This window comes from Petromyzon marinus, chromosome 24, assembly GCF_048934315.1.
Source record: "Petromyzon marinus isolate PM22_M1 ecotype Great Lakes invasive population chromosome 24, UKy_Petmar_22M1.pri1.0, whole genome shotgun sequence".
NCBI lineage: Eukaryota > Metazoa > Chordata > Hyperoartia > Petromyzontiformes > Petromyzontidae > Petromyzon > Petromyzon marinus.
In genome coordinates, this window is record NC_133690.1 from 966,118 (window position 1) to 990,039 (window position 23,922).

The 23,922-nt window shown below is 42.0% G+C and overlaps 1 protein-coding gene across 5 annotated transcripts in view; it reads right to left on the reverse strand.

Moving 5' to 3' along the window:
- The window catches only part of LOC116945466 (GTPase HRas), a 48,120-nt gene that overhangs the window by 10,306 nt on the left and 13,892 nt on the right, over positions 1–23,922 (reverse strand). For 3 of the 5 annotated variants that reach the window (XR_012945170.1, XM_032959783.2, XM_032959784.2), the window contains exons 2-4: positions 4,376–4,531; positions 3,503–3,681; positions 2,173–2,332 (exon numbers count right to left, since the gene is read on the reverse strand). Coding sequence is in view for 4 of the 5 variants with exons in the window: in XM_032959783.2 (XP_032815674.1) it covers positions 2,173–2,332; positions 3,503–3,681; positions 4,376–4,486 (450 nt within the window). In the remaining variant the exon portion in view is untranslated. Of the gene's footprint in view, positions 1–2,172; positions 2,333–3,502; positions 3,682–4,375; positions 4,532–16,837; positions 16,964–23,922 lie in introns of all 5 variants that reach the window. The other 2 variants (XM_032959781.2, XM_076069286.1) reach the window with 1 other exon arrangement.

Here is a 23,922-nt window from a genome sequence, read left to right on the forward strand (position 1 = left end):
GAACTCGGCAAAGAAGAAAAATGGTAGAGTGAAGCAGCAGAGGCTGTTGACTTTACAAAAATAAGCCGAAAAACCTGGCACCTTCTAAGGCTGCCGGAAGCAACAGCGACACCAACTTATAAACCTCCCCAAGTTAACCCCAAAAACATTGCCGGACAACTAAATCAGCAATTCAGAAGCACCGATCAAACAACATTAGATGGCCAGTTAACAAAAAAAAAACTCGACCGCACTCTCAACTGCTGCCAATATGCCTCCACAATCTCCGGCCCTTTCTCAATGGGGGGGGAGGGGGGAAGTAGATGCTCGTATTTCCCAGATGAAAGCCGGAGGTCTCAATAGGATTTATCCGGAATTCATTAAGAACTTGAGATCACGAGCAAAAAAAAATGTCTCGCCACCTTCATCGATATCGACTGCGTAGGCAAGGAACGAACTAATGGAATGCAGCTAAGATTATCGTGGTTGTTAAACTCGACAAGGATGCATCATACGCTAAAAAGTACTGCCTGATTTCCCCCGTCAGTGTCTGCTATAAGCTGATAGAGCGACTCCAACTGCAAAAAGCTGATACCTACACTTGAAGATATAGTCGCCAAGGAACGTTCCGGGTTCAGAATCGGCCAAAATAGCTGCAATCAAGTGTTTGCTTTAATGAGCCACATTGAGGCCAACTTCAAATGCCAGCTAAAAACAGCAACAGCATTTATCGACGTCTCCTCGACATACGATACTGTACGGTGGAACGGTCTCCTGCTAAAGCTTGCGGCAGCAATACTTTGCTGCCTGACAATCTGTCTCGTCATTAAAATACCGATGATTCACCTCCACATTGGTGAAGCTGCCAGCTGCCCACGGAAATTTTACAATGGACTTCCGCTTCCGTTTTTGCTCCAGTGCTTTGCAATATTTACACCAGCGACACCCTCCCGCAAGATCATGTACTCGGATGACATCGTGCTGGTAACCCAAGCCCCATCTGAAGGCCCTAGTGGTGAACTTCAAGAATTGGCGCCTTCAGTCAAACCCCTCCGAGAGTGTCATCTGTCTTCCATCTGAACAACAGCTAAGCCACGAAAACATTAAATGTCAACTTCACTGGAATACCTATAACACACGACCACTAGCCCTGGTACTGATCACCACAACCTTGAACAAGCCAAGAGTAAAACAAAAATACGAATGAACATTATTCAGAAACTTGCATGAACAACATGGGGAAGCGAAACCCACACGTTGATATCAATGCAAGCTCTGGTGCATTCTACCGCAGAGTCGTACGTAGGTGCACGAATGTGGGGTGCCAGCCCTCACACACAAATCTCATCGATACCGAAATCAACACCGCATTTAATATCATCAGCGACACGCTGAAGTCAACTTCGCTCCTGTGCTGCGATGACTCGGGAGAACCACAATCTTATGGACATCACTCTGCCGCTTCATCAAGACCTAAAAGAACTCCCAAACAATATTCTAAAATCTAGCAAAACTTTCTGGATGTACGCCTCTGCTCTAGCAGCCAAAAATCAAGACATCAGCACTCGCTGGATGGAGAATCATGGGTGGCTATGGAGGACCCGACTGTGGAAGTACCGAGCTTCTCTCTCCTACGATAATGATGGAACTCGCCAAACCATGCTCGAATGCAACATGGGAGATATGCGTACACCTTCCACAAAGTAATAATCAAAGGATTGGCAAACTGCAACTGTGGTGAAGTTAGAACCATCAACCCGGCCACCGACGTATGCACCATCCATGCGCATCCTGGCTGTGTTGCTGCAATCAATAAGTGGCTCCTGCCTCCTTGGATTGGTTAAAGGAAATTGGCGTTCAACTATACCATGTTTAAAAACTGTTGCTTTTCCCTCCTGCCATACCAAAGAAGATTGGTTTGTGAAACCATGAATGACTGCATCAGTTTTCCACAAATCAAGCACACATAGCCCCCTACTGTGTAAGACTAGACAGTACAGTCTTGAGACGGTGAGGCTTTTTTCTGCGTGAATAATGGATGACGGTTGCTGCTCGCAGTGGCATCACTACTCGACCTTGCCAGTGGGTGGCACCACACTCAAGCTGCCATGACTGCTGGGCTGTAGACTCTCGCACGCCGGTTCCAGCACAGCTCTCTATGCCCGTGGCCCCAGGGGTGGCCGAGGGCCTTACCTGTCGCGTCTTGGCGGACGTCTCAACGTAAGGGATCCCGTAGCTGCGCGCCAGGTCCTGCGCCTGTTTGGTGTCGACTGTGCGTGCTGGGAGGTCACACTTGTTGCCCACCAGTACCATGGGCACGTCGTCCGAGTCCTTGACACGCTTGATCTGCTCCCTGCAGTGTGCGGTGGGGGTGGAGGGTGGGCAGTCGATCGATGGCAGCATGAAACTCAACAGGCAAAGGTACACCTACATCATCGTCATCATAACAATAGCGATCATTTCCAGCCCTTTACCAAGCCAATGGCTGGGTTAAGGGCTCTAACCACCATGGTGATCTCGGTGTTTGTTTGACCATACTTCACCATGCTGGTCAGTGCAGGTTGGTGAAAGGGATCCCCAGGACCATTTCTGATATCGCTCGCCACTACAGTTAACCATGGCTGCGAGTCAAAGCTAGTGGTTTGTTTCATAGTGCAGGGCTAACATCAGTGATGAAGCACGGTCAATCCCCCAAGAATGGTAAACCAGTAACCATTTCCACACTCGATTACCGGTGCAGAAAGTGAGGACCCAGTAATCGTTTCCAGTGCAGCTTGAGTCATGATTGCACCATTTACCGTGTGCGAACGTACAAACAGCATGGCAGCCTGCGTGGTACCTGTACATTAGTTAACCCTGCAATCTCTCACACCACTAGCGGTGGAGAGGCCTTCATGATGGGCGGCTCCAAAGGGTATTTGATCTACTCTTCAATGCTGACCAGACGTCTCGAAAGGGGTGGGCATACTCGCATTTTACCCCAACACATGTGACCTGCCCATCGACCGCGGTGTCCCGATATATACCGAAGGGTGGACATAGGCGGAGGGATTCAGGAAACTTGGACCATTAATTCCACTGCCACGTTGAGGGACAGAATGGAACTGGTGTTTATTGAGACATTCTTCATGAGTAGCAAATATGGATAAAAGAAAGCAATTTTAACAACCCTACATTTTAAGCTGTTGGCGTTTCTTACCAGGATTCCCACAACCATTTTCTCCAAACATATCCAAATGTTTGCTTTAAGTAAAAAATAAAGTATGCAAAGAACCCCTTATTTATTCCCAGCATATGATAGTTTGCCTTGCTGACAATAAACACGTAGCCACATATAACCACCCCACTTCATGACAACACTGAAATGAGGCATTCTACTTCCATTAAAACAGTGAGACACACGCTCAATCATTAACTCGGACGGCCATTTACTCATATAATCGTACAGCAGATCAGGCGGATAGGACCCCCATGCAGTGAGCCACCCACACCTGTACTGGTGGATGCAGTAAGCCCCACACACCTGTACTGGTGGATGTCCTCGAAGGACTTTGAGTTGTTGATGGCGAAGACGCAGAGGAAGCCCTCGCCTGTGCGCATGTACTGGTCGCGCATGGCGCTGTACTCCTCCTGCCCGGCCGTGTCCAGGATGTCCAGCAGACACGTCTCGCTGTCAATCACCACCTGCTTGCGGTACGAGTCCTGAGATGACAACAACAGTGCCGATTAAATACAGGAGCATGGAAATCCTTCCTGTGAATGAACAAGGGTCTCAAAGTGTATTGAGGCACTGTCAGCTTGGCCACCAATGGGCTGAATACAACTCATCATGTAAAACTGCTTCTCAAAATAAGTTTTGCCTAGTCCAATTAGGGGTTATTATTTACATTTTGGATGAATGTAATGTCAGAAACCAATGTTGTTAAAAGTACAAAATGTATCACCAGGTGTCCAATGATGGCTTAATTGCCCAGGAAAGCCTTCCTGAGTCTCAAGACCCTTTTTCAGTTGGGTCCTGCAAAGTTTTTTCAGCAGGGCGTGATGTTACATCATGTAATTTTTCAGCACTGGGATGTTTGGTCAATTCGAGGTACATCGTTTTTTAGCTTTGACAAGAACTGCAGAACCCAGAGGGAAATCCATGCAGAACAGGGGCTGAACATACAAACGTCACACAGAAAGGCGCCTGAGTCATTAATCTGATCCAGAACCTTCTTGCTGTGAGGCACGAGTGACTAGACCACTGCACCACCACTCTGCCTCTTGACTGCTGCGCCACCCTGCCAGATAAATCCCATGACCTCAGCAGTCACTGCAGTGAGCACACGGAGCTCCTCCCTTGTGGACATCGTGTGTTGCTGCAGAGTGGAGGCAGGGAGCGGGGGGGGGGCGTCACCTCGATGGTGGGGTCGTACTCGTCCACAAAGTGGTTCTGGATGAGCTGGATGGTGAGGGCACTCTTGCCCACGCCTCCTGCGCCAACCACCACCAACTTGTACTCCGTCATCGTGCCCGCCGCCTGCGTGTGCTCAGTCACTCCGTTGCGGACAGCCTAGGCACCACCAAAAACAAAGATCCCCCTTGTACTCTACTGTTGAGGCAAGTGCTGTTAGCTAGAACCGAAGGCTGGCATGGCAGATGAGGCAGTGTGGCCAGCGCTGCACCCCACCACATTCGGAGACATGCACACACAGGCATGCGCACACACGCAGGCACACGTCCACACAGGAACCTCCTTGCCCAACCTAGGGTTGCCTTGCTGCTGGCAAAACACTGAATGTGCTGCTGCATCATATCCACATGACAGCAAGGGGCTCCTCAAGGACTTAAATGGACAAGGCTCGATTATTGCAACTCACTACTCTACGGGACGTCTGGAAAAAATATTAGCAAGCTGCAGCATGTACAAAACGCTTTGGCATGCGTCATGACGGGTACTGCAAGATCCGACCATGTCCATCCGGTGCTCGCTGAGCTGAATTGGGTTCCAGTTGCTGAACGAATACATTCTAAGATCGCACTCTTTACATACAAAGTGCTTGCCACAAATAAACCACAATATATTGCTGATCTTGTCAAGGAGCATAAACCGTGACACAAAGGCCAGTCATCCTATCAGTGACTTTTGGCAAGCCATCAAACAAAGATGGTGCCTGCATCACGCGCTTTCATATGCGCTTCTGTGGCTATCTGGCACGCTCTTCCTTCTGATATTAGGAAGCCAAGCGAGCTATGCACTTTTAAATCTAGATTGAAATGCAATTTCTTTAGAATTGCATTTTTTGTTTAGTTTGTTATCCTTCTGTCATACTTCCGATGAGTACAATTGGCTACATATGGTGCGAAAGAAGTTCAACATCAGTTTAACACGTAGGCTTTCGCGACCAATATTATTCATAATAAAGGTTTTTGGGTTAGATCGCGTTTATTTATAAATGTGTCGTAACCCTCCACCACCCGACACGGCCAATCAGCAAAAAAAGTGTCACGTTGACAAAAGACAAATAATTCACTACTTCAGCCCACCGGTGTGTTGAAGAGTTAATCCACATTTACAGTTTGAGTACGACGTTTCGCTGGTAAATACTTCCAGCATCATCGGGCAATTCGCCAGAATGGTAAAGCCCTCGCTTGCTCCCGGTTTTATATAGAGCAGCAGGGTGACGTCATCACTTAACTCATCAGGTGCAGTGATTAGAGGCGGAGGGGGGGGTAATGTAATTATATAATCGATTAGTAATCAGTCATTGGTTATGATTAGTAATGAGTTGTAGATTAGTAATTCTTTAAATCAAAATGTAATGTGTATTATTTAATAATACGCTTCCAGGCCGCACTAAGCCGGTAGCTGTCAGAGCGATTAAAGTTATTCTTGTTCCTCTCAATTTCAATGGATTCTCTAATTAGTCTTTGCCAGTAATAATTAGTTTTACACACCACTGCAACATTGTCAAAATCAATTGAGTGTCCTTGTTGACAAGCATGTTCTGCCACTGCCGACAGTTGTGTTTGAGATAATTTAATATTTCTCTGATGTTCTTTTAGTCTTACGCTGATGTTACGTCCCGTCTGCCCAATGTAGCAGCTGCCACATGAACAATTAATCCGATATACACCTTCTGTTGATAGTTTAGGTAATGCGTCTTTAGTGCAAGATACTAGTTTTTGAATTTTGTGTACTGTACCAAATCTTACTGTAATGTTTTGCTTTTGCAAAACGCGGGCTAATTTGTCAGTTACTCCTGAGATATATGGAATTTTTATTGTTTTAACAATCTGGTCGCTTTCAGTAGTATTGCTTTGCGATCGTGATTTGGCATTCAGTGCTCTGTTAATTTGAGCATTATTGTAGCCATTCTGTCGTAGTGCGTCTTTAACGTGTTTAATCTCTCTCACTAGACTCTCACCATCTGACACCGTTTTCGCCCGATGTACGAGCGTCTTGATAAGAGAGGATTTTTGAGCTGGATGATGATGTGATTCTGCATTCAGATAGGCATCAGTGTGCGTTTGCTTTCTGTAAACGCTGTGTGTTATTTTACCGTTTAGGCCATGTCCAAGCAAAATATCTAGGAATGGGAGTGTGTTATTCACCTCCATTTCCATGGTGAACTGGATGGCCGGGTTTTGTGCATTGAGATGATTTAGAAAATCATTAAGTGTATCTTTACCATGTGGCCAGACAACCAAAGTGTCATCCACATACCTAAACCAAAAGGATGGTTTTAATGTGCTCGAGGCAAGTGCTCTTATTTCAAAGTTTTCCATGTACAAATTTGCTATAGCAGGGGATAAAGGAGAACCCATTGCTGCTCCTTCCTTTTGTTTAAAGAAATCCCCTCTCCATAAGAAGTAAGTGTTATTTAAACAATGGCCAGCAAGTTTCGGAATATCTTTTTGTAAACCGGTATTCTTTACTAGTGTATCAAGTAATTTAAGCGATTCGTCCACTGGAACCTTAGTGAATAGAGAAATAACATCAAAACTTACCAGAATATCATCAGGAGTAAGTTTAATATCTTTAATCACATTCACAAGATGTTCTGAATTTTTTATGAATGAATATGTCTTACCGATGTAGGGCTGTATTTGTTTGGTTATATATTTTGCTAATTGATATGTGGCAGAGCCAATTGTACTGACTATGGGTCATAATGGGATGCCGATTTTATGAATCTTTGGTAGCCCATAGAGTCTAGGTGGTTTTGAGGCCCTTGGCTTAATTAGGTATTGCTCATTTTTAGGGATTAATGAATTTGCAATTATTGCAGTGGTCTTACGTTCTAAAGTATTAGTTGGATCTCGTTTCATTTTAATGTAGGTACTTTCCTCTAGTAAATTTCTAATTTTATTATCATAATCAGCTCGTGACATCACTACAGTAGTGCGGCCTTTATCAGCTGCTAGGATTTGGATATCCTTATTTACACGCAGCTCTCTTAAGGCTTTTGCCTCGTTAGAGCTAATATTTACTTTTGGAACTTTGCTATTCTCAATTATTTTAGCAACCTCATGTCTAGTCATCTCTGCCTCATTATGTGGAAGGAGTCTAACTGCTGATTCTACCTCAGCAATTATCTCATCCACTGGAATTGTGCTTGGGGTAACGGCAAAGTTAAGGCCTTTAGAAAGGATAGAGACCATGTCACCGGTTAATACAGTGTTGGTCAAGTTCAGTACAGTTTTGTTTTTACATTTTTGGTTTTCAGTAGTGAATGTGGATTAACTCTTCAACACACCGGTGGGCTGAAGTAGTGAATTATTTGTCTTTTGTCAACGTGACACTTTTTTTGCTGATTGGCCGTGTCGGGTGGTGGAGGGTTACGACACATTTATAAATAAACGCGATCTAACCCAAAAACCTTTATTATGAATAATATTGGTCGCGAAAGCCTACGTGTTAAACTGACTAACCTCTATGGGGAGGATACTTTTCTTAAAACCAGAAAATTGGAGAAGCTTCGCATTAAGCGGATGAAATTGATATCTTCACTGGCGTTCCTCAAAAGGTGCAGAGATTCAAAGGTAATACCAAACGCAGTTAAAATAACACATCACATAAAGTCTTCTAAAGCTAACCAAATACTACACAAAGCTAGCGAATTATTATTAATAGAGAGAATACAGCACAATAGGAGTGAATTATCTTACATTTCAGAATCGCTAAAGCAGTTACACTTAGATATAAGCAATAGTGTATCTATGCATTATTGGAATATAATCGATAACATAACACAACAATCGGCTGATAATGTGTTTAAACTAACAAAAACTAACCAAATTAATAAATTTTCTAGACTACAAAATAAACAAATCCCTACTGAAAACCAAAAATGTAAAAACAAAACTGTACTGAACTTGACCAACACTGTATTAACCGGTGACATGGTCTCTATCCTTTCTAAAGGCCTTAACTTTGCCGTTACCCCAAGCACAATTCCAGTGGATGAGATAATTGCTGAGGTAGAATCAGCAGTTAGACTCCTTCCACATAATGAGGCAGAGATGACTAGACATGAGGTTGCTAAAATAATTGAGAATAGCAAAGTTCCAAAAGTAAATATTAGCTCTAACGAGGCAAAAGCCTTAAGAGAGCTGCGTGTAAATAAGGATATCCAAATCCTAGCAGCTGATAAAGGCCGCACTACTGTAGTGATGTCACGAGCCGATTATGATAATAAAATTAGAAATTTACTAGAGGAAAGTACCTACATTAAAATGAAACGAGATCCAACTAATACTTTAGAACGTAAGACCACTGCAATAATTGCAAATTCATTAATCCCTAAAAATGAGCAATACCTAATTAAGCCAAGGGCCTCAAAACCACCTAGACTCTATGGGCTACCAAAGATTCATAAAATCGGCATCCCATTACGACCCATAGTCAGTACAATTGGCTCTGCCACATATCAATTAGCAAAATATATAACCAAACAAATACAGCCCTACATCGGTAAGACATCTTCATTCATAAAAAATTCAGAACATCTTGTGAATGTGATTAAAGATATTAAACTTACTCCTGATGATATTCTGGTAAGTTTTGATGTTATTTCTCTATTCACTAAGGTTCCAGTGGACGAATCGCTTAAATTACTTGATACACTAGTAAAGAATACCGGTTTACAAAAAGATATTCCGAAACTTGCTGGCCATTGTTTAAATAACACTTACTTCTTATGGAGAGGGGATTTCTTTAAACAAAAGGAAGGAGCAGCAATGGGTTCTCCTTTATCCCCTGCTATAGCAAATTTGTACATGGAAAACTTTGAAATAAGAGCACTTGCCTCGAGCACATTAAAACCATCCTTTTGGTTTAGGTATGTGGATGACACTTTGGTTGTCTGGCCACATGGTAAAGATACACTTAATGATTTTCTAAATCATCTCAATGCACAAAACCCGGCCATCCAGTTCACCATGGAAATGGAGGTGAATAACACACTCCCATTCCTAGATATTTTGCTTGGACATGGCCTAAACGGTAAAATAACACACAGCGTTTACAGAAAGCAAACGCACACTGATGCCTATCTGAATGCAGAATCACATCATCATCCAGCTCAAAAATCCTCTCTTATCAAGACGCTCGTACATCGGGCGAAAACGGTGTCAGATGGTGAGAGTCTAGTGAGAGAGATTAAACACGTTAAAGACGCACTACGACAGAATGGCTACAATAATGCTCAAATTAACAGAGCACTGAATGCCAAATCACGATCGCAAAGCAATACTACTGAAAGCGACCAGATTGTTAAAACAATAAAAATTCCATATATCTCAGGAGTAACTGACAAATTAGCCCGCGTTTTGCAAAAGCAAAACATTACAGTAAGATTTGGTACAGTACACAAAATTCAAAAACTAGTATCTTGCACTAAAGACGCATTACCTAAACTATCAACAGAAGGTGTATATCGGATTAATTGTTCATGTGGCAGCTGCTACATTGGGCAGACGGGACGTAACATCAGCGTAAGACTAAAAGAACATCAGAGAAATATTAAATTATCTCAAACACAACTGTCGGCAGTGGCAGAACATGCTTGTCAACAAGGACACTCAATTGATTTTGACAATGTTGCAGTGGTGTGTAAAACTAATTATTACTGGCAAAGACTAATTAGAGAATCCATTGAAATTGAGAGGAACAAGAATAACTTTAATCGCTCTGACAGCTACCGGCTTAGTGCGGCCTGGAAGCGTATTATTAAATAATACACATTACATTTTGATTTAAAGAATTACTAATCTACAACTCATTACTAATCATAACCAATGACTGATTACTAATCGATTATATAATTACATTACCCCCCCCTCCGCCTCTAATCACTGCACCTGATGAGTTAAGTGATGACGTCACCCTGCTGCTCTATATAAAACCGGGAGCAAGCGAGGGCTTTACCATTCTGGCGAATTGCCCGATGATGCTGGAAGTATTTACCAGCGAAACGTCGTACTCAAACTGTAAATGTGGATTAACTCTTCAACACACCGGTGGGCTGAAGTAGTGAATTATTTGTCTTTTGTCAACGTGACACTTTTTTTGCTGATTGGCCGTGTCGGGTGGTGGAGGGTTACGACACATTTATAAATAAACGCGATCTAACCCAAAAACCTTTATTATGAAGTTCAACATACGTACATAAACGCAATGATGACCACGATGTACAGGCATCCCTCGCGTAACGCGCCTCCCCCCATCACCCCCCGCTCCCTCCTCCCCCCCCATAGCACGAATTCTCAGTAACGCGATTAATCTTTTAGGGGCATACTTCGCACTTATGCCCTGCGTTTCACAGTTACCCACGCAAGAAAAAAACTTTAATTGTCAAATTAAAAAAAACTAATTCTATTCTTAGCTCTTTCGGTAAAGTCACGTTGAAGGGAAACAATAAAAAATATATAAAACAATAGAAATTCTCACGACGTTTCGACCATAACACAAACGGTCGTCATCAGGTGTGAAAAAACCAACGGCAAGAAACATTTGAAAGAAGTGTCGGTTTGCATTAATTTATTTTTAAACGGTGTATTTATTTATTTATAAAAACGTCAGCGCCACGCGCAGCGATTTGGCAGTTTATTTAGAAGGACTAGTCCATCTATGTTCTGTCACTCCAGCGCTGTCCTCCAGACAGTCTCGTCCCTACACCTGATGAAGGCCGCTTGTGTTGTGGCCGAAACGTCGTGAGAATATTATTGTGTTATTTTATTTTATCAATTTATTATTTTATTCTCATTGTACGTGACTTTACCGAAAGAACCAAAGAAGAGTAAGGTGATGGTTTTGATTGGATCTTCAGATGGCTTCTTCCTCACGGTTGGGGTGATGGCTTTGCAGATTGTGTAGTCAGAATATCCATTCGCTTTGAGAGCCTGGTGTACGTGTTTGAGTTCACTGGTCAGGTGTTCATGGTCAGATACACTCTTTGGTAACGAACCCCCTGTATAACACGTACATTGTCTATAGGAAAATAGGCTTCATACAGTGCCATTCGACTTACGTGCTGTTTTTCAGGAACGCGTTACGCGAGAGACGCCTGTAATTACGTGAAGATCTGGGGGGTTGTCTTACTTTTGGTCTCAGTCAGTGAGTATATCTGTTTGTCTCAAAGCCTATATTATACAAGGGAAATTTAATGGTAAACTCGATTACAAGCAAAATCTATACAGATTAGACTGCCTGAGTAATGTGCTTTTTAATGCATCACACGGACATGCTGTGAGAGCACATCTAAGCTGTTACGCAATACACCACATCTGCGATTTCAGTCCAAGTTACTGGATGCTATGATCTGAGCTAGCTCCACACCGTAGAGTACAGTATTCCATTGCAAAAGTCTGGGTTTCAACCGGGTGTGTTCCGAGTGAAAAATTGCACGTAAATAATTAGCACATATTTTTTTAAAAGAACGCAGAAGCAAAACATTAAAATTATAAGGAAACAACTTATAAGGAAACATGTTGCTTAATTAATCTGCAACATATATGCAAAACAACGCATAATGGACAGAAATTTAGACTTAAAAATTCCGTGACTGCAGGAATTCATATTCTTTGGTTCTTTCGGTAAAGTCACGTAGCTAGAAAAATAAAAATGAAGTGAATAAAAATATGAAAGATAAAATAAAAATAATAAAAAACACTAATGTAGACTATAGCCTGGTTCTAAATTGGAGTGGGTGTACTGGCAGTCTATAATGTAGACAGTAGCAATGGTTATTAGGCTGGGTGAGTGGACTGGCAGTCTATAATGTAGACTGTAGCCTGGTTCTTAACCCATAGGGCCCATTGCATCTCCGACCAGCATCACCTAGACAGTGAGCTGGAGCACATACACAAAGTCCTCAGGATGAACGGATATTCTGACCGTAAAATCCGCAAAGCTGTCTCCCCAGCTATGGGGAGACAACCATCTGAGGATCCAACCAATACCATCACTTTGCCATACATAGCAGGGGTTACCAAAAAGATTTCCAAAATCTTAAACAAAGACAAGATCTAGATTCGTTTCAACACAGTACACAAAATCCGTGATTTGATCCCATCTGTAAAGGATGTGATTCCTGATATGCAATACCAGGGTGTCTACAAACTGAGTTGTGGTTGTGGCAGCAGTTACATTGGGGAAACGAAACGACATGTCTCGGACCGCGTTCGCGAACACAAGGCAGATCTGAAACACAGTGAGACCAATACCTCTGTCGTTGCTGATCATTGTTTTAACGTTGTGGGCTCACACGAAACTGACTTTTCCAAGACGAAGGTACTCTGCAAACCCACCGGCTATTATCAGAGATTTGTTCATGAAGCCATCCAGATATGTAAACACAGACACAACTTCAACCGAAAAGATGAGTACAAACTGAGCAATAATTGAAAGGATGTTATTAACCAGGTAAAGTCTTAACTGACTGTGATGTTTCCATCCTACCTGCCGATATCAGCTGTTATTTCCGACTCTCTGTGCGTCTTTCTCTCTGCGCATTTCTTTCCGATCTCTACTCCATTACTCCAGTGACCCCGGTGCTGCCGCGGGGTTCACTTTCTGCCCCTCATCCTCCCCCCCTTCTCTCTCCAGTGCTGCCGCGGTGGTCCACTTTCTGCCCCGCCCCCTCTCTCCCGCCACCTTCTCTCTCCCCCCCTACTGCCAAGGCCTATATAACCTCGTGCCACGGCAGATCTCTCGCCTATTTCAGCAGTTTTTTCTTGCTGTGGTTGTCCCACCTGATGATTGCTTGTGTTGCGATCAAAACGTCGTGATCAATTATTTTTCTACCTACAGTGAGGGAAAAAAAGTATTTGATCCCCTGCTGATTTTGTATGTTTGCCCACTGACAAAGAAATGATCAGTCTATAATTTTAATGGTAGGTTTATTTGAACAGTGAGAGATAGAATAACAATAAAATCCAGAAAAACGCATGTCAAAAATGTTATAAATTGATTTGCATTTTAATGAGGGAAATAAGTATTTGACCCCTCTGCAAAAAATGACTTAGTACTTGGTGGCAAAACCCTTGTTGGCAATCACAGAGGTCAGACGTTTCTTGTAGTTGGCCACCAGGTTTGCACACATCTCAGGAGGGATTTTGTCCCACTCCTCTTTGCAGATCTTCTCCAAGTCATTAAGGTTTCGAGGCTGACGTTTGGCAACTCAAACCTTCAGCTCCCTCCACAGATTATCTATGGGATTAAAGTCTGGAGACTGGCTAGGCCACTCCAGGACCTTAATGTGCTTCTTCTTGGTTAAAAAAATTTTACTGGCTCGCTTTCTGCCTGGATTCCTCTCTGTGTGACTGGCACGCGTAATTAAGTCACCTGCATCCCACAGCATTTAGCCATGGACGTGCTTTGTGCTGGCGTCATGCCTTTCCCCCACCCTCCACCCGACCAAATACGATAGAGGAGACAGATGAGAGGGAGGGAGCTATGGGAGGGAGGAGAGGAAGGGAGAGGAGAGGGGCGGGGAGAGAGTGAAAAGGCATGAAACAGAGAGGAAAGAGAGAAAGCAAACAGAAAGAGGACTGTGAGAGAAAGTGGCTAGCATCAGAGAGGATTATGGAGAGGCAAGAGAGATTTAGACGGGAAATGGAGAGGTGGGAATAAGGAGAGCGAGCATGAGGAGAGAGAAAAAACAGGGCGAGAGACGTTGAATTTGGTGAGATACAGTTGAGGGAGGAGAGGGGAGAGAAACATTAAGAAACAGATATAACAACTAGCGGTAAGTACCCAGCGTTGCCCGGGTCAAAAAATATTTTAGAACTACTCTTAAAAACTTTCCATAGACATACACAGATACTAAGATATTGTGAAAGCCCGGTGGGCCATTTGTCCATTTCACCACCAACAAAATTATAAGAGGCTTACAAAAGTCCAAAAAGTAATAGAAAGTGTGGGGTAAATAGTTGATCTAAAAGGTTTCCGAAAATTGTGAAACCCCCCCCCCCCAAAAAAAAATATTTACCCCCGCATAGGTATCTATACCTACACAGCATACATGCAACAGAGTACAGTAGTATCTACTGAGCCAGTAGTAGCTACTGACTGTGTAGTAGTATCTACTGAGCCAGTAGTAGCTACTGTGTAGTAGTATTTGCTGATTGTAGCAGTAACTACTGACCGTAGTAGTATTTACTGGGCCTACAGTAGTATCTACCGAATCTATAGTAGTAACGACTAACTGTATAGTAGTATCTGCTGACTCTATAGTCGTATCCACTGACTATAGAAGTAACTACTAGCTCTACAATAGTATGGACTCACTCTATAGTAGTATCTACTGACTCCAGTAGCTACTCACCGTAGTAGTATGTGCTGACTGTATAGTAGTATATACTGACTGTAGCAGGATTGACTGACTGTAGTGGTATATACTGACTGTTTTAGTATCTTCTAACTCTATATAGTAGTATCTACCAACTCGATAGCAGTATCTCCTATCACTACAGCAGTGCATACCGACTGAGGTGGTACCTGCTATCACTACAGCAGTGCATACTGCTGTGGTACCTGCTATGATTACAGCAGTGCATACTGTGGTGGTACGTGCTATGATTACAGCATTGCATACTGACTGGTGGTACCTGTTATGATTACAGCAGTGCAAACTGCTCTGATGGTACCTGCTATGATTACAGCAGTGCATACCGACTGTGGTGGTACCTGCTATGATTACAGCAGTGCAAACTGCTCTGATGGTACCTGCTATGATTACAGCAGTGCATACCGACTGTGGTGGTACCTGCTATGATTACAGCAGTGCATACCGACTGTGGTGGTACATGCTATGATTACAGCAGTGCATACTGACTGTGGTGGTACCTGCTATGATTACAGCAGTATATACTGTGGTGGTAACTATGATGAGAGCAGTACATACTGTGGCGGCACCTGCTATGATGACAGCAGTACATACTGTGGTGGTGGTACCTGCTATGATGAGAGCAGTACATACTGTGGTGGTGGTACCTGCTATGATGACATCAGTACATAGTGAGGTGGTGCTACCTGCTATGATGAGAGCAGTACATACTGTGGTGGTACCTGCTATGAAGACAGCAGTACATACTGTGGTGGTACCTGCTATGAAGACAGCAGTACATGCTGACGTTATGTATCTTAAATGTGAAAGGTAAATTTGTGAGTATGTGTGTGTGTTTGAAATGTTAAGCATACTTGGCGACATGCAAGCAAGTTTTGTAAACGGGAATACGGCGATTGTAAAGAAATCTACAACCTTCGATTCCTTTGCGCGATTTAAAGAATCGATTGCTGGCGCGCGCTGATTTTATGTTATTCTAAATTAATTAGTTATCTTTTCATTTGTATGTAGTTTTTAAGTTTTCAGACGTTTTTCAAGATATTTCCCCGCTAGTAGCAGTATATATCGACTTTGTTGCACAAAGTACTCCCTGACAGATTTCCGTGACGAGGCCTAGTCCCGTGCAAAGCCTCCGGCCTCGCCTAGATTGCCCGGCCGGCCGAGGCTGGGGCCCGGGCCGCTACCCCCCCCCCCCCCCCCCCGGTGCGCTAGAATAATCCTGTTTAATCGCTATAATTCTAGTATCTACCGAGCCTATAATAGTAAGTGCACAACATTGGGGTGGAGGGGGAGAGAAGAGGACGTGACACTTTGATGAATGTACCTCAGCGTTGTGTACATTTGTTGCATTTTGAATGAGAAATGGCGTCCACCCTGCAGCGACGGCGTCTGTGCGCTGCCAGGGGCAACGGCATTTCGCGCATGCGCAGCAGCGAGCCGGTCGGTAAAAGTAAATAAATAAAGAAAAAATCTCACTAAATCGTTAATTAAACCACTTTAAAGGTGACGGACGGCAAAACGGAATAGCCTATGCCAAGCGGGGGGCCCGGGGCGTGTCGCCCGGCAAAATTTTTTTTTGCGAACCCCGCGGTCCGAGAGCCAAATCCCCCGCAAGCGCGCGCGGAGACTATTATATATAAGACAAAGCTTTAGTGATATAGAAATATAGATTTTAGTGATAAGCATATCTTGAAATGTAGAAAATAAAGAGTTTACAGTATGGGTCGATATAATATGTTATGGAGTTTACTGTACGGTTACGATAGGTGGTTTGAAATGTATGTTAATTCCAAATTCTTACCTCCGATTAGCACGGTTGGCTATGTAGGGTGCGCAAGAAGTTCAACATGCATATCTCTCATTACTTCCTCTAATCAAATTCCCATCACATTTCACACCCCCAAATACACGAAACATTATATCCCTAAACATCAGTGGCTTGAACCACTCAATGAAGAGACATAGATAATCATCTCATCAGAACAAACTCAAGGCGGATGTCGTGTTTTTTGTTGCAGGAGACCCACCTCTTAAACAGTCACCAAGTAAAATAAAGCAGAATTAGGTGGGTGAGGTTTTCCATGCCACGCACGCATGGAACAGCAGGGGAGTTGTGACACGAATACATAAAACAATCCAATTCACCTTGACTTCTGAAAAAACACAAACAATCAGGGATGATATATTTTAGTGAATGATTTTTTTGCAAGTACAGAAGAAGTATCATTCCTTAACCTCTACAATCCTCTCCAGTAGAAAATAACATTTACTGAAAACAGGAGTAAAAACGATACAACAAAAGAACCAAAAAATAGGAGACTGGAATGTAGTTCGGCAGATAAACCTTCATAATTCCCAAACCAACAAAATGAATAACATATTCTTGGTTCTTTTGGTAAAGTCACGTAGAAGGGAAACAATAAAATAATAAGAATAAAAAACATTAAAATTCTCACAACGTTTCGACTGCAACACAAGCAATCATCATCAGGTGTGAAAACCACAGCAAGAAAAATTTGAAAAAAAAAGTGGCGGTTTTTTAACGTTAGCACCACGGAGAGCGATTTGGCAGATATATTCTTGCTGTGGTTTTCACACCTGATGATTGCTTGTGTTGCAGTCGAAACGTCGTGAGAATTTTGTTTTATATTTGTATTATTTTATTGTTTCCTTCTACGTGACTTTACCGAAAGAACCAAAAATATGAATCCCTGCAGTCACGAAAGCTTTAAATCAAAAAAGTCCATCTATGTTCGGAAGAGGAGGGCGGAGACGAAAATAATGGATGCGGTCTGAAAGCCACCGTAAGCGTGAACAACCAATTAGGACCCGAAATGGTTTATCAAATCCTTCAAATGATTGCTAAGCCAGAATCCATCTTCTCGGTTGAAATTGTCTCTGTGTTTGTTTATGTGGATAGCCTCATGAACGAATCTCTCATGGTAGCCAGATGGCTTGCAGAGAACCTCTGTCTTGGAGAAGTCAATGTCATGTGAGCCTACTGAATTATAACAGTGATCTGCCATGGCCGAGGTGTTGGTCCTACCGTGTTTTAGGTCTGCTTTGTGTTCACAGATGCGGTCCGAGACATGTCGTTTGGTTTCTCCAATGTAACTGCTACCACAGAGGCAACTTAGTTTGTAGATGCCAGGGTACTGTATGTCCGGAATCACATCTTTTACAGATGGAACCAGATCACAGATTTTATGTAATGTGTTGAATCGGACCTGGATCTTGTGTTTATTCAAGATGATGATTGCTTGTGTTGCAGTCGAAACGTCGTGAGAATTTTAATGTTTTATTATTTTATTGTTTCCCTTCTACATGACTTTACCGAAAGAACCAAGAATATGAATCCCTGCAGTCACGAAAGCTTTAAATCAAGAAATGAATAACCTTCACTCCATTAGAGATTGTGTGAACCAACTAACACTCCAATATGTTGTGTTGGTTCCTTAGCTTGCTCTAAACCCACAGAAGAAGGATAGGCACATGGCACCCTATATTCTTTTTCAAAAAGATGTTGGTGCAGCTCATAAATATCCACAATTTCCAATATGACATGACCACGCCCCGAAAGTGATGCAGTTAATACGAGACCCACTGGAGATGTATTGCAACCTTTACTTCTTGGATATGAACATACTCCAGAAGCAAAACTTAATTGATAAAATAAGGAAACAGATGAAAAGCGTTGGGGAACACAAATATGAACACAAATATGATTCCACCCACGTCCACTGTAGTTATGTCGGTCGCACTAAAAGCAGATCTCCGTTGCAGCTTAATCGCAATTGGCACACACTTATGAAATACAAAGAGCACAGATATATTATATCAAAAAAATAAAACCTCGAAGCTCAACGGATCATACAAAGGGCTCCCAGACAGGAAACTTTACAATAAATTCTCCATTTTTTATTTAATCGAGATCAGACTTAAACAAAACCTCCATTTAATTATCCCTGATTCACATTGGGAAAATAACTTCCAAAACCTGCAAACGGCAGAAAAACGCGATTGCATACAGCAACAATTAGAGGTGGGCCATAAATATATTAACAAAATCCAAAGATATTAACAGGGAATTTCAGAACCTTTATTCCTCCCTCTATTCCTCAAAATAACCCTAAATGCAAAACACAGTGTCCTTAAAAAAACAGAATAACTCCGCTCCCTCATGCACTTGGAGAAAGTTAGTCTTCACAGATTACGACCATGAAACTACAAGAGGCCATACGACGATGTCCATCAGTGAAAACTCTAGGGCCAGATGTTTTCTCGACATAATTTTACAAGAAATAATAATAAACTCAGTTTTATATTGTGACTTTCAAATTGTTAATCTCAAAGCAGTTGAAGTCACGCGAACAAACATTCCTGGGAAAACATTGGAACAAGTGATAACAATAGCTACCAGACTATGAAAGAAGCCAGAATGTTCAGGATCCGAGGATGTCCAGTTTCTCTGCCATACATAAACCAAACTTTCTGGTAGATAGCCCACGTAGCAATAGACCTATATCTTTACTCAATCGAGATTACAAAACACTCACTGAAAATGTTCCTCAAAGATGGAGAAAGTGTAATCCATCATTGGCAGAGCACCGATATGATTCATCAAGCAGAGATATTCAACCCATAATATGAGAACTGTGATTAATGCATTGGACCCAGCAAAGAGAGGACAGGAAGTGATGCATGCCATTATTCTAGATGGAGATAATAAAACCTTTGACAGAGTTAAAAGGCTGTTTTTGTTTAAAACAATGGGAACATTTTGTCTACACGAATGTTTTATAGACATATGTAAACTCTTGTATAATGATCCACGGTGGGGAGATGTTAACTACCTCGCCTTGTATTCAGGAGTTCATGGGTTCAATCCCGACCCTGACGCATGCATATTTGGAGTTTGCATGTTCTCCCCGTGGTTGTGTGGATTTTTCTCCGAGTTCTTAAGTTGTTTCCCTCCACATTTAGAAACATGCGTTTTAGAGAATTGGCTGATATAAATTTCCACATAAGCCACTTCGTTCAGCTATCATTTGTGGCCAGGTCGCTTCTGAAAAAGGGCTATTCAGCTCAGTGGGCCTTACCTGGTAAAATACGAATTATTTATCTGTACGCAACAGTTACTACAAATTGAGTAGTGTTATCAGACAGAGTTAAACTACAATGAGGTGCCAGACAGGGCTGCCTACTTTCTCCACTCTTATATGCAGTAACAACCGAACCGCTAGCTATCAGACAAAATAACAGTCCAAAATTAGAATACACGGGGTAACTTTTGCAAAAGAAATAACATGAAAAAAGTTTATATTGAGATGACATATGGATGATGACATGTTCCTGATCCTTACAGCGGCTGAGGAGTCAGCCCATGCTCGACTGGAATAGAGGAACACGGTTTAGCATCGATATGAATAAAATATAAAAAGTCTGAGATTATGCCCCTTTCTCCATTTGAACGTAATTGCGGTACAGCGGTGGTGAGCAGTATACAAACTTGCAAGTTTTCCGTTATAATTATTTATTTTCCCGTGATACACAATCTCTGTCAGAAAATCTTGCGGGGTGCGTTAAAATCAGTTCTCGTAGTGTCGAAGCAGTCGGAAGACAAATGTTATGAGCAGTGGAACACGAAGCTTCAGTCTGTTGCCGTATCGTAGCACCCAACCTGATGACAATTGGCTGCTCCGTGTTCCAAAGGCAGATTTGACTCCTCGTGCCCTAGAATTGGTCAGACGATTCTTCGATTAATTTACGGAATCATTTATTGGCGGATGCTGCCATCAAAAGATGATGACTCGTTGTATCACCACACGTTCGAATGCGAAGCAGCTGGTGAATCGAAGGCAACTTCTTATAGAGAATCTAAGGCTCACTCAATGGCAACAGCAACAAAGTCCGACTGTTTTATGAGGACTGGTGTATTATGCTGTACTTATTCCGTTCACCTTGCCATTTTACATGGAATCCAACACAAATAAAATATTCTGGTGCTCAGATACCAAATTCTATTGATAATATATACCAAATTAACTTCCCCCCTTTACTTCAAGGGTTTAGGGCTTCACTGGAAATTTGGAATAACCTAATTATCTCATAAATTCAAATTATGAGTCTTCCTAAAGTAGAGGCAGACCTATCTTAGCACTCAAGATGTGTTCATGGAGAAGTGAGCACAAATCGAATCGGCACTAACAGGTGTCATTATACCATTGGATATATGGGGATGCTTTCTCGACAGCGTTATTTCTTTCGTATGAGCATTGAGGATTTCATTGGGGTATCGGTAATAGCGTTAATACAGATGGTAAACATTTAATAAATACAAATTATAATTTATTGTTATCAAAAAAATATTGTTCTCCTTCTACAAGGCAGCAATGGGAGACGAGGTTGTAGGAGCTGCTACTGCACTTCCAATTCGCGTTACTCAGAGAAGAGCTCCAGGACCTCTGTGATCTTAGTGATGTTCTCAGTCTAAATTTCTTAAAAGTGGAGCCAAAGACTCTATCCTGATCTCATGAGTTCTGACCTAGCTAACATTGGAAAAAAAAGTAAATAAAAATTGTTTATGTAATCATGACATTGAATCGTGATAATCGAATCGCGGGGGGTGGGGTCTGGTTGGCTCAGAGCGTGCGTCACTCTCAGTGGCTGAGCGAATCATGGGGGTGGATATGTCTCCTCGGCCAGCACTCCGTGTTCTCACTCGTGAGTGCTTTATAGATGTCTTGATTTTCTTGTCCAGGACAAAGCAGGAATAGGAAAACTCCTGGATAGAGCCATGGAATTTGGAGGGTTTACTTTAGTCTCAACCAAGACAAACCCTCGAAGATTAAGCCTCTCTGGACTGTGGGATGTAGTGTGTGGTCATTGGGGAACTGCCCAAAAACTAACTGGAGCGACACTACATATTCAACCTTTATCATCCATTTGGAAAACATCCATCAAGATGTATACATCAAATAAGGGATAAAGTGGCCCTCCTGGAGAGATGTGGGCATTCAATATATCCAAGACTTGTTAACCAAAAATGGAAACTTTTACATCTTGCAGAACATAAAAGCCAGGTCTGATATCCCAAATACGCATTTTCTTAGCATTTTACAGTTTTTTACAGGTTCGAGATACTATAACTAAATGGGAAAAGACTTAACAGCAAAAACTCACCCACTTATAACAAGGTTATGAGATCTCCATTACAACGTATCCAAAGTCTACGAAATATTATTAGCATGCAACCCAATAAAATGAACAAGACAAATTGGGAAGGGATCACACACCCAGCCCTTACAGAGTTGCAATGGGGAAGATATGATGGAATTCAATCTGTAAAGGCAAATACTCAGCCCCCTGGTGGACCATACAATTCCAATGACTTCATGGAACATACCGAACAAATCAGGGAAGTGCAAAACTTATCAACGAGTTCTCATCAGACTGTCCAAGATGACCTCCAGGCACTATTCAAACCTCAGAAAGTTCGTTTCTCACTCGCCCACACATAAGAGTTTCCTCTAAAAAAAAATATCTCATTTCAACAGGATAAATGGCATGAACCTATCCTATCGGGCTATAAAACTGAAATAAATAACAGCAAAATATTTTTGTTAAAAATAAATATATCACAGCAAGGAAAACTTTAAGTTTAACACGTAGGTTTTTGCGACCAATATTATTCATAATAAAGGTTTTTGGGTTAGATTGCGTTATTTATAAATGTGTCGTAACCCTCCACCATCCGACATGGCCAATCAGCAAAAAAGTGTCACGTTGACAAAAGACAAATAATTCACTACTTTAGCCCACCGGTGTGTTGAAGAGTGAATCCACAACATTTACATTTTGAGTACGACGTTTCGCTGGTAATTTCATCCAGCATCATCGGGCAATTCGCCAGAATGGTAAAGCCATCGCTTGCTCCCGGTCTTAAATAGAGCAGCAGGGTGACGTCATCTTTTAACTCATTTCAGATGCAGTGATTTGAGGCGATTAGTAATCAGTCAATGGTTATGATTAGTAATGAGTTGTAGATTAGTAATTAGTTGTAATGTGTGTTAGTGATTATATGCTATGTTAGTAATCCATTAATTAGTATGTGTTTCCCCTATAAGGAATTGTAATATGTATTATTTAATAATACGCTTCCAGGCCGCACTAAGCCTGTAGCTGTCAGAGCGATTAAAGTTATTTCTATCCCTCTCAATTTCAATGGATTCTCTCATTAGTCTTTGCCAGTACTAAAAGAACAAAGAAATATTAAATTATCTCAAACACAACTGTCAGCAGTGGCAGAACATGCTTGTCAACAAGGACACTTAATTGATTTTGATAACGTTGAAGTGTTGTGTAAAACTAATTATTACTGGCAGACTAATTAGAGAATCCATTGAAATTGAGAGGAATAGAAATAACTTTAATCGCTCTGACAGCTACAGGCTTAATGCGGCCTGGAAGCGTATTATTAAATAATACATACTACAATTCCTTATAGGGGAAACACATACTAATTAACGGATTACTAACATAGCATATAATCACTAACACTCATTACAACGAATTACTAATCTACAACTCATTACTAATCATAACCATTGACTGATTACTAATCGATTGCATAATAACAATACCCCCCCCCCCTCCGTCTCAAGTCACTGCACCTGAAATGAGTTAAATGATGACGTCACCCTGCTGCTCTATTTAAGACCGGGAGCAAGCGAGGGCTTTACCATTCTGGCGAATTGCCCGATGATGCTGGATGCAATTACCAGCGAAACGTCGTACTCAAAATGTAAATGTTGTGGATTCACTCTTCAACACACCGGTGGGCTAAAGTAGTGCATTATTTGTCTTTTGTCAACGTGACACTTTTTTGCTGATTGGCCGTGTCGGGTGGTGGAGGGTTATGACACATTTATAAATAACGCAATCTAACCCAAAAACCTTTATTATGAAGGAAAACTATCCTAAACACCTGGAAAGAATGCTAATTTCTATCCATGAAATGTTGGCACAATATCCTGCAGCAACTAAACTAGTTTAAACTATACTATTTTGTATTTTACCAGGTAAGGCCCACTGAGCTATATAGCTCTTTTTC